The sequence below is a fragment of the Pleurodeles waltl genome, chromosome 11 (assembly GCF_031143425.1).
Source record: "Pleurodeles waltl isolate 20211129_DDA chromosome 11, aPleWal1.hap1.20221129, whole genome shotgun sequence".
NCBI classification, from domain to species: Eukaryota; Metazoa; Chordata; class Amphibia; order Caudata; family Salamandridae; genus Pleurodeles; species Pleurodeles waltl.
Genome location: NC_090450.1, coordinates 536,326,547 through 536,338,895, shown reverse-complemented (window position 1 = coordinate 536,338,895; position 12,349 = coordinate 536,326,547). Strand labels below are relative to the sequence as shown.

The 12,349-nt window shown below is 41.1% G+C and overlaps 1 protein-coding gene across 1 annotated transcript in view; it reads right to left on the bottom strand.

The window, feature by feature from the left end:
- BAG4 (BAG cochaperone 4) overlaps positions 1-12,349 on the bottom strand; it is an 86,604-nt gene that overhangs the window by 32,456 nt on the left and 41,799 nt on the right. Inside the window, exons 2-3 of the mRNA XM_069213947.1 lie at positions 11,911-12,015; positions 1,695-1,976 (exon numbers count right to left, since the gene is read on the bottom strand). Of these exons, the coding sequence (XP_069070048.1) occupies positions 1,695-1,976; positions 11,911-12,015 (387 nt within the window). The remainder of the gene's footprint in view (positions 1-1,694; positions 1,977-11,910; positions 12,016-12,349) is intronic.

Here is a 12,349-nt window from a genome sequence, read left to right as displayed (position 1 = left end):
ATTCAAATATTTGGCAAGCTGAACAACCAGTGGTCATAAGAGGAAAACGAGTAAACGTTTCAGTAAGCGGAGCAAAATAGCTAGTTGTTGCAACAAGCAAAAATGCTTGATTGACTCAATATGCCCAGAAGAACAGCTCAGTAATTTGAAGCGAGGATAAAGTAAGTAGAGTGCTTTATCTGCTATACCAATTCAATCCTGCAGGATTTGAAGGGACGGTCAATGGTATTGAATGCGGTCTAGGAAAACAGTTGCTACTAGGAGCTGCTGATGTTGAGAGAAAACTGAATACTTTTGTATTTGAATACTGTTGGTTTACTACACATACAAACACACATCACCAGAGTGATGGCCATATTCTTTTTGCAAAGCAGAACTCTATTACAAGAAAATTATGGCATTGGCTCACATTGGGACTAAGTGCCCCTCATCTTCCAACTAAATATGATCAGGTCCCATCCCTCCTTCATTCCAACCACCAGGCTGAAAAACCTTTCAAACTCATCAGAGCTCAATTTGACTGTTCCAACAGAATGCAAACAGCCTCACCAAAAAAAAAAATAATAATAATAAGACTTAATGTATGCCCTTAATTTGTGCCACTTTTTACAGATTTTCAAAACACTGTGCACCCTGCAAAGTCCTGCTAAGAGTAGTGGCCTGGGATAGCTACAAAGTTTACCCTAACACTAGTCCCCTTTGAGTCCAATCTGAACCTTACATTCTACCACAAGTCTAGATCAAGCAAACACTAAGCAGATGTCTAAAGCCCAGACCCCCTCCCCTCAACACTCTGGCACAATCTTAACCCACTGCGAAGAGTCCCAATAAACGATTAGCAAGCCATCTGCTGTAAAGATAACTTTGTGACTGCTTATCTGAAGGAGGCCCAAACATATGGGGGGGGGGGGGGGGGGGGGTAACAGCAGAAAAACAAACTAGGTTGATATTACTGGCCACTAAAACCAAAAGGAGAGGTGGTTAAAGCCAATCTATGGCCACAAAGTGGTATAGCACATTGAAGTTACCATTAAGTGACACAGGAGCACTATAAAACAAATAAGAAGTGGACGAGGCTGGAGCCAAACTATCACTTTATATCTATGTGCGGTTGAGGAACAGCAATGTTAGAAACTTTACCAAAGTCAGATAGTTCTGAAACCAGACAATAACTCCTTGAAGTCTGCACCCTCAAAGGCAGGTTCTGAGATCATGCACGTATGTATTTAGTAGGATGTGCAGAGCACAAGCCTATCTGGGAAGCAACAAAGCTAGTGGAGTTGTGAGGAAAGCTCTCTGCAGTGTGTTAGAATGGAGGGTGAAGCCCTAGTATACCAGAGAAAACGAATGTTTTTTCGGACCTAGGAACAGAGGGTAGGTGAAGGGTCACTAATAAAAGTGGTAGGTGAGATGCGAGAGTGGATATGGTGGTTAGAGTTGGCTATATGGTGCTGTTTAATTAACTGGTAACAGAACACAGGTTGGTGATCACAGTGAAAAGGAGAAACTTGTTCAACCTCACTCTACATCAAGAAAGGTTCTGCTGTGACAAGACACTTATTTTCAGTAAGTCATATTGCACAATATAAACATTTTGTAAACAAGGAACAGTTTACCTTTGGAATTCTCAGTAAACCCAGATTAACATGCTCACCATCTCAAAAGCTCATACCATAGAACACCCCTTTTCGTACCTGGTGTGTCGAGTACGGTGGATATCCTGGAACCTGCCCTCTGTGAGAAGAGCAGTCATGACAGCTCTGATGCGCTGGGTAGCTCCATTGTGTGGCGGAGGATGGAACGCTGCCAGATGATTTGTACACACTTGTAGGTTCAGTGGAATACATTGCTTGGGGGTGTCCAGATGAATAGAAGGGATTTGAAGGGTGTATGTTAGGATATGGATGATTAATTACACCAGGAGGACCATGTGTGTACTGCGCACCATAACCTCCATTTGTGTAGGACTCCATTCCCTAGAAAATAAATGAATCAAAATGGAAAAGCACACATTACTAAGAGTATGGGTTTATGGGTTTAAAGCCTTGAAATAAAATAATTTGTTAATTTAATTACCATGCATACTGATGCCTGCACGCATAAACTGCAGATTTCAATCAGGTAGCATGTAGATAGGTCACAATATTTATACTTTTTCCATATACTGGTGAAGGGCTGTTTTTTTAACCAAAGATAACAGCCTAATGACCAGATATAGTTGTGAAGTCATATTTTAAAGTCAACAGAAAAATGACCAGCTCATAATCTAATTGTTCTAAAGGAAGACAGTGTCACTTTCAAGGCTACCTGTTTCAAATGCTGAGGGCATTACTACGGTTTGTGTGTTAAAGGAAATTAGAGCGTTACAATGGTTAAACAAAAGAAATGTTTCAGAGAGAGGAGAGAAAGTGTTAAACAAAAACTGAATTTTCACCACAAGAAGTCAGATCAACTCATTAGAAATGGAGTAATCAATGTTGATAAAGCATTGTTGTCACTAGCTTTTTGTTTTTTTCCACAGCATATTTTGCATCTTATTTACAGCTTCAAATTTGGACTGGAAATGATACACTCTGCATTACCATCCTATCCTCCTGACTGCCAATATACCTGTACTGCAAATTACCAATGATATATTACTGAAATGGAAACTTTAGACAATTGTCCGGTGGGCTGCACTGGGTGATATTCCGCCTCCGCCAAGAACTGGATAAGAGCTAGATGCTGGTAAAAAAAGCAGTAAACGGAACTGCTGCAAGCCAAGTCATGACACTTCCTGGGTATGTCAAGCTAAAAACATTTTGCGAAGGAATGGAAATCCTTCTCAACCAAAAACATTCAGTGAACAATATGGTGATTGTGCTTTCTAATTGTTTCAATATTTTCTCACAGAAGAAAACTGTGAATAGTGCGAGTTGTATAAGTGACCATAGGAGTAAGGTAGGTAAAGGGCCATTACCAAAGGAAACAGTTTTGACAATTTTCTAGTAGTGAGCATCAACCTTTCTTGAACATGCAAAATGCAGTAGTATTTGAGTGAGACATTTGAATGTCATCCCCCATAGGACACTGAGCAGAAAAACTTAAGAGCTAAAAAAAAGAATGGCATCAGATAAAAACAAATGTGTTAAGTTATTTACTTATTAACTTGGAGTGGAGGTGGCCAGAGTGGACCTCAGGATTAAGGGAGAAGTGAGGCACCGTCAATATCCCGGGGTCAATATCCCAGCTTCGGGAGTGCTTCCATTTTTCTCCCTGAAATACTGAAATAACTGGGATGAAGCTGATTAAGGTATAATAATCATAGCTGGTAGGTCCTTTACAATACCTGTCAAAAAGAATAAAATGTGTGCCATCGGAAAGCTTCAAATTATTCCATTAATTAATGCAAATACTGGATTGAAAGACCCTTTTACATTTGCAGGTTGACCAGTTGCGCGCATTTACCTTTCTTTCAGGGAAAGAGGTATCCTGGAAAGGTCGTCTGTTTAGCCGTCTGAGCAACCCGTGGTTTCACAGCACTTGTTACTCATTGCCTTGCCCCAGTTGATCCCTGAAAATGTAACCTCAATATCTGCTGATTTCCAAGTTTGTATTTAAAAATGAAAACCTGTAACAAACTTCTCAGTAGGTTTCTTAATGGCTCCTTATATACTGGCAAGTTTTCCCGGCAAAATTAAGTTAAACTTTGTACTGAAAACTCTGCATTGTTGGATGAACTCTCATAGCCTAAGCTACTTCTGGGGTGTGTTGGAGTGCTAGTTTGGCGCTTTAAGTGTTCCCTTCTAGACGTGTGTTTTGTGGGGTCTGATTTCCCAAAGTGCAGCATTCTGGTACTGGGGCACTAGGTACAGCCTGACGGGCTTTAAATATTTAGAGAGCCAAGCCAGATTCTATGTAAAATTAGGTAACAAATGAGCAGCCTTTTCCAATTATTGTGCACTTAATAATAATGCCTGTTGTTTTTGTTTTTGTCGCCCCAAGTGGGAAGGGTATGCACAGACGTGGGTCCCGTGCTTGCTATGCCACCAGATTTAAGCTAGCCTGGCTGATGAAGGGTGATACCCGGAAACCGGTCCCGGGATGCTTTTTTCTGGTCCAGGGAGGACCTGGCCTGGCAGTTCGGGCTGGACTGTTCCCCTGGGGAACAGAGTCCAGACTGATTTGCATATGGCTGGGTCCAAACTGGAATGGCATGGCCAGCAAAAAAACTGATGGATTAAACCCAGATCTGTGACAGGGGGTGAATGTTTGATTTGCTCTGCATTCCGTCCATCATCTGTTGTTTTTGCTTGAAGTGTTCCTTTCTAGACTAAATGAGCAGCCTTCTCCAATTATTCTGCACTTAATAATAATGCCAGAGGGAAAATGTTAAAAGATAAATACTCTGAAATTTCGTTGCTGATTTTCGCTGTGGCCACGTCCTTTCTCTGTCTGAGGTTGTACATTTGAGACATCTGCGCAGTGTTCATTCATACAATAGAAATGCAAGCAAAATAATTTTAATAAGTTGTGCACTTTTCAGGTTTAGCTTTTCTCAAAAGATTTGAATGGCAAGCCAGGGCCTTGGCTCCGTTTCTAATTAGAACTGTCAATTTATAGACAGTTGTGTTCTGTTCACTAGAATACCATTTGTGGTGTCATACAAAGACCTGCACACGAGGGAGAGTAAACTGTGTGCTTGGTTCGCAACACCCCCGGCCAATTTTTGACGGCGCACAGGGGTGCCCACAGCACACAGATTAGGAACCACCGATTTATTCAATAAGAGTGGGAACTATAACCAAAGAGATTTGGGCCAGATTCACAAACAAAAAAAACAAACACAAAAAAAAAAAAAAAAAAAGAAATCGGGCCATGGAGTTGGGACGAATTCATCCCCTTTTTTCCATAGGCTGCAGGTCCAGATTCCAGGAAGGGTTCAGTGGGCATTAAAAGAGCCGAGTGCAGACATTGCGCTTGGACAGCTCATCCACCCTTCTACTCTTAAAAGCTGCAGGTGTGCACCCGCAGCTCTACTATGCCCAAATTCCGATAAGCCAAGTGGGTATTGTACTGTATTGTATTGTGATATGGTATTTGTATAGCACAGAGATACTCAAAGTACGGCCCGGGGGCCGCATGCGTCCCTCTTGACCTTTACATACGTGTGATATTCTGTCACTGTATTGTGTAATGATATAGGTAGCATTCCTGTTCCATGATCATGTTCATAGCCTGATACTGCCTGCATCTTCTTAACATGGTTCCAAGTTCTGCCTTCTCAGTTCTGCTGGTTGAGCTGTTAAATAAACGGGCAAGTGTTTACTGAAAGGATAATTGAAGTGAAAGGAAGTAACTAGGGTGTCCTGAGCTTAACTTTAAGAAAACCTTTCTTTTTAAAGACATCTTTCAGCAAAACTCTAAACGTATGATAAAGCATCTTTAGAATAAAAAATGTGTATCACAATAACATCCAGAACCATTTCACCTTAGTACATAAGATTACCAGTGCAAAGAGAAGTATTATTATTATTTTTAATAGTGACAGTTTTCAAATATAGATAAAAAAACATGAATTCTCTTCCTCCCCCCGCTCCTCCCACCAACAGTGCCCATAATGAACTAAGAGGCAAGTGAGTTGTTAGGTGCACTCTTTGGGTGGGCTTTGTTACTCTTACATATGAAAAACAGTTTATTAAATCAAAACACAGGATAAGGTTTCTACAGCACTCATCCTGTAGTCATATTTCAAGGTCCTCGTATATATGACAAATGAAGAAGAGAGGTAAAGTGAAATAAAACAGTTGGCTAGGATCACACAGTGTGGTTAAGTGGTAAAGCTGGGGTTAACCCCAGGTTTTATGGTATAACAGTGTGCAATTCAGCCACTAGATGTATATTTGTAGCTTCCCCTACCACCCCGACTGCACAATGCTGGCATCAATGCAGACACCAGTCACATCACAGACCAAATGTTGTGTCCCTTAGGAAAATGTTTGCAAGTACCCACTGTATAGCACTTACTACCCCCTACATGGGGCTCTGAAGTGCTCATCCAAGCAGGTAGCAGGCTTCACAGTGTGGGTGTTTAGAAGGGTGTTGCCTTTGCGTTGAGCCTATGTGGTAAGTGTTTCCAAGTTGTGCATGATGATCACCGAGGTGCAGTTATTGTATTATGGGATGCAGTTAATAGTTATTGATAAAGAGTGAGGAAGGAAATCAGAGATCTGCCCAGATGGACTACATTACAGGCCTCTTATTTGATAGCCAGAGATATCACTGGAGTAGATTTGCCAAGATGGATTACGTTATCATCTTTCTTTTGTCAAGTCAGTACTCCGAATAGGGGCTTATTTGGGACCTGCAGGGTGGACCATATTAGAGTCCTCTGGCGATCAGCAATTTGTGGCAAATGCTTCTGGTCTCAGCAGGACTATCCGGGTAGAAATTAGTGGTTATTAAAGTAGGCTTAAATATCTGATCCCCTCACTTTTTATCAACATCTGAAAACACTTAAAGGATCCATATTATCACAGAGTTGACACTCTTCTGCCAAAGTCAGTATAGGAAAATGGATTGAAAACATAAAAGGTAAATTATCTTTACAATAAAGAGACCTGCACAGCAAATTAGAGCTGCCAGTTCAAGACATTATAAAAATACAAGTTTCTCTCTCATGCTTCATTACTATTACACCGCTAAGAGGTGTGTCCCGTTACAAGATAACTGGACATCATTGGTTATCAGGTGCAACACGGAAACACTTCCCACACGCTCAAAGCACAGACAGCACTCTTCGAATCACACACACCCTGTATGTGGCCTGCCACTCAAAAGGACAAGTGCTTCAGCCCCCTCACATAGGTAGTAAACTCTATACAAATACCATAACACATGGCGTACATGACTTGTCGAAGCAAGTGTTGATGGGGCCTGCTTCTGTCAGCAGGATCTCCCTTATACTTGTTAGTCCTGGAGCACTATTGACATGCACACTCGTTTAAGAGCCTGTTGTATCACAGGAGTGGTGAAGTAAGGATCTGCAGTTAAGATGGGGGCATTTTTATTGTCTACCTTCAATGAGTCTTCCTGTACGGCAAGCCTATGCAAGACCAGCACTACCGTAGATGAATGAATGATGAGACAGTCACACATTCATGTTCATCTCTTGGTTAATTACGGAAGCACTGTAATTTTCACCAGATACCCCATGGCATGCCCTGCAAGCAGCAAATGAATTACTGGTGTAAAGTGTTTGTGCCAAACAGTTTATATTTATTAATCACAGTTTGTGCATGCACAAGTTGGCTTTGTGAATTGATGCACGTGCATAAGGCACCTCTTTCCTCCGAAAAGAGTCTGCAAATCTGGACCCTCGTTTGCAGAAATCAGATTCTTCCTTCTCAACGAAATCTGTCACCTGCCTCCACTGCACCTTCTCTTGCTACAACCCTTAATTAGGGTAGAACTGCTAGACCTACATTCCAATACTTTGTTGCGAATTAAGGATACACTGGAACCCACATACCCCAGCATGTCCCAAAAAAGCAAAGTATTTGCGCGATAGGATATGTGCATGCAAAGCATATAATGAGCTCTACAGCCAGTGCATCACCAACTTGAGATCTGCGCACATTTTAGTACTCGGGCTCCAAAGACTTCTCTTTTCATGGCCCCTTCATACCCGAATTGTGGTTTAAAGATTTCCATTTCCAGCACCGACTCTTTTGGTCTTCTTCGATTATTGGGCTTAAATAAAAGTAGCAGTTTCCTTTCACCGAACTTGTCTAAAACCAACCTGGAAATCAATATTTTGTCAGTTCAGAACTGAACTTTCAGGATTAATATTTCAGAGACCAGCATCGTGCCGATTAGCACAGTAAGCTAGCTTTGGCACACCTTGTGAACGGCACATAAAGGCAGCAGCTGAAAAAAATGCAAACATACACCAACGACACCTCAGTCACAAGTGGTTAAAACAAGCACCGGCAAAGCCAATAGCTCTGGTGCTGCTTCCAGCGTTTTGGCTTCGCAGATTTGTTTGGCATGCCTTTTGTAAAACAGTCATTGTTGGTGTACCTGCCAAGCCCTAGTCATTAAAAAACATGCGTAAAAGCAAAAATCTGTTTTGGTCTCAAAAAGCACACACTGCAATTACAGCTCTTGGCTCTGAAGGGGACTACTTTGCGTGTGGGTGTTGTATCTGTGAAAGTGCATAATACTGTTACTCACAGTGAAGTCGGCCAATGGGTGATGTGGTCTGACCGATGCAGCAGTGAGCAGAAGAAGAAAAAAGTGAGGGCAACAGATCAAGGATGAAGAGGGATGGCTGAAGACGTCTCATCAGATCTAACAAGGATGAAATCACCTGTACAGGATGAAAAGCATTGTACAGCCCTCACAGGTGAGGGGGGGGAAGCCACTGCAGATTTTTGTAAAGGAAGCAAAAGTGCAACTGAGAATCTAAAATCCATGTCTATTTTACACGAAATGGACAAGATCAGTATATTTCCATTAATCTCTTGTAGTCTCAGAGTTTGCACCGAATTGGGAGTGACACCCAGATGGATCAAGCAATGCACAAGAAAATAAAGCTCCTTTTTTCATCTATGGTGTGCTTTCATGTTTAAGTGATCATACACTTTGTCTCTGATTTTTTTCTAGCTTTTCAATATTCGCAGATTTAAGAAGGTATAACATCAAAAACAACACGTATCCGGATGGCAAAGGATCAAGGACAAGGACTTCTGTCAGTAAAGATCATTGTAAAATATGGCGCTGAATGTCAAAACTCACAAGCCTTAAAGTCAGTGCAGAGGGATGGGATATTTGCTGAGAATTGAATATCAATAATTAAGCAAAATACTTCCCTCCCGCAACACCTACCCATCTTTAACATGATATAGTTTTTCAAAGGAGCAGTAAAGTGATATTACTTAAAATGACTCGTTGCTGGAGCATCAAAACCATGCATGAAGTGGTTTGTGGCATTCCCCGTTCTTTGATTGTACTGGAAGGAGCGCTAATAGAACTGAGCCTTTATAACACAGCAACAAGGATGCCATGACATTCCTCAGTTAGTCACTGGAGCTGCTCCACCACTAGACAGCAGAGCCGGTAAAGTGTGGTACAAAGATGCAGAACTTCAATAATAGATTCTGGATACCTAGATATATTTTCTTATTGCACAAGTTATTTATTGTTACTTGAAGCCACAGAGACCCACTTGTGAAACCTTGTAATTTTCAATTTTGAGTAGAATGCAGTGTGAGCCTCACAAACTATAAGCCACAAGAGAGTGGGATCGTAACTGTGCTTGCTACATGGACACAAAGTGGAGAAAAAAAAAAAAGGACTACCACAATTAGATTCATATTTAGGTTTGCAAGGCTGTGCCAGACAAAAAATATTTTTTTTGCCTACTACATATCTATCCAAATAACCTTTATTTCATTTGAGGATAGAGTTCTGCCATTGTAATCCAATCTAATAATTCAGTGTTAAGATTTTGGCAACTCCACGACAATTGACTCTGAAACTTGCTGGGTACAGATGTTACTAGTCTTTATGTACCTACAGACCACCTCTGAAGCATACCAATGCTTTGTAAACTACATAAACATCGGATACGAGATTGTCAATAGAATATTTCACTTATTGCAGCAACATTAGCAATTTCGCAAGTGTAGTCAAACAGGCTTAGTTACTCACTCCAATGACTCGAGTCAACAGTCCGAAAGATTAGAGCTTAACCACTCATGATGTCAGCCACAGACAAGCTCAGGCACGGGAACTTTTATTGTGCTTTGACTAAGCATTAACAAGAGCTCCAAGTTATGTAGGAGTGTTTCGCCACATACTTTAAACACCTTCATTTCCTTTCTTCATCTGTGCTCACTAGCATTTAATAAATGTGCACTTAGAAGAGCTATTCCAATTTACACAAATAATGATGCTTTTTTTTATTATGAATACAGATGCAACTAAATGTTCTGAGCATGAACTAGTCCACAGTAATAGTAGGGGGTGATCCTTTCCACAAGTAACACTCAGAGATATGTACAGGTGCAAGGAGACTAGTTCTAAATGAGGATATATTAAGTAGTATTATTGGCAACTTATCCACAGCCGTGGAAAAGTGCTACTGTAAAGCCTCTTCAAAAAAAAAAATATATAATAATAATAATAATAACTTGGACCCCACTGATTTGAAAAACTATAGGCCCATAGCTCTGCTGCCTACTCCATCTAAAATCTTAGAAAAGCACCTCAACTCAGTTGATGGCATATTTGGAGGAACCTGAATTGTTCGATCCCTCTCAATTTGGTTTCAGAAGCAACCATTGGGCACAAACTGCTTTAGTTTCAGCTGATGATTTAATCCGTTCTATGGTTAACACAGGGCAGACGGTGGCATTGATCCTTCTGGATCTATCCGCAGCCTTCTATACCATTTCTTAAGCCCTGCTTGACAGTCGGCTGTGGATCCTGGGGCTTATCGGTTCAACATTAGAACTTTTAACCTCTTTTTTAAAAGTCAGATCACAGACGTTAGTTATGAACCAATTTAGTTCCGACCCCATCATCTTCCCGGAGTCCGACACTTTTCAATCTCTATGTCTCCCCGCTGGCCAAGCAGATCTGGTCCTTTTGACTACAGGCCCCAACATACGCACGCCCATTGCCACCAATTTTAAAAAAGGGATTCAGGCAGCAGCAGCCACCTAGATGGGTAGCAACTACCTTAGACTAAATGGGGACAGGGCTGAGATCTTGATCTTCGGTAACCAGCCATCCACCTGGAATAATTCCTGGTGGCCAGGCATATCAGGGGTACTGCCCACTCTGACAGACTGACAAAAATCTGGGAGTATTAGTAGATACCAAGCTATCATTTGACCTTCAGGCTAATCGTACTGTATCTACCTGTTTTGGGATTTTTAGGACCTTGAGGAAGGTGCTTCCTTGTATCCCTCTGCAAGCATGCAAGCCAGCAGTTCTTGCCTTGATTTATTCTAGGTTAGACTATTGCAGAGCACTTTATTTGAGGATCAATAAATTGGCAATAGCTAAGCTACGGCTTGTACAGAATGCTGCAGTGATAAGGATTCCTAATCATCAACAAAGCTCTGTTGGGGGAGGGGGGGAAGGGGATGTCCAAATTGCATTGGTTAAACAAACACCTCACCTTTAAAGCATTATGCATTGTTCGTAGGGCCGTGCAAAATACTGGGCCCAGAGGACTGACAACTGTGTTCCAGAGATTTATCCCCTCTACACAGCTTAGGCCCACCAGTTACAATCTTGTAGCTGTTCCTAAATTTCGGAAGACCAGGTCAGGAGGCAGAGCCTTCCCTGTGGCTGCAGCAAAATTATGGAATCCTCTCCCACGATCCATCAGTAATCGGAAAGAACACAATCTCTTCCGAAAATCCTTTAAGACCTGGCTTTTCACCCTATAATCACTAGCGGTCTTCCTTATCCGATATAAGAACTTTCCCTTTCTGTGTTTCTGCTTCAGAGCTGTACCTCTTTAGCGCCTTGACACCTCGTGGTATATGTTGCGAGCTTATAAATTTGTCATTTCATTAGTATATTGGTGGCCTCTAATCAGGCAATACCTCGCAGTGACTGGGATGCTGAAGACCTTTGTAGCAGGCTACTATGCACCTACTGCTGGAGGATGAAGCAGACCATAATTTCTGACAGCAGTCCCAAAGTTAAATTGAGGTTCTTAAACAACACAAGAACGCTAAAAAGGACAGGTCAACATTAACTGTTTGTAAAGAATCAAATTCCCTCTACCTAGCCGTCTGCATTCACTAAATGTATTCAACTAATCTTCCATAGACAAGCAAACAAAGAATTTCAGCACCAAGTTCAAGCTACGAATACAATATTACATAATTGACTGCGCTTTGGACATACCTGGCCTTGCATGTCAGGTCCTACTGGATATGTACTTGGATATGAAGGTCGAGTAGGTGCAGAAGTATTCCAATAACCAGGATTATATCCAGGATAGGACTGCTCCTATAATAAAAGGAAAACACAATTTACTGATGCTTTTAGCATTGATAAGTGTAATTACTTACCCTAAGAAATTAACCTAAATTGTAGCCTCTTTATCGTAAATTCAACAACTTCAATAAGATAAGGTTAGCTTCCAAGATTAAAGTGTACATTTAAATATGAAAAGCATGAAGTTCAACATTGTGATGTCTCGGACATTTAAAGAAATTCAAACCATTAAGCAAACTACTAAGCAATTACGTGATAAAGTGAATCAAGATTTTTTTCTATTGATTTTGAAAACGTTCCTAAAATATAAGTTATAAATTCTGTAAAGTCAAATCATTCACCAACA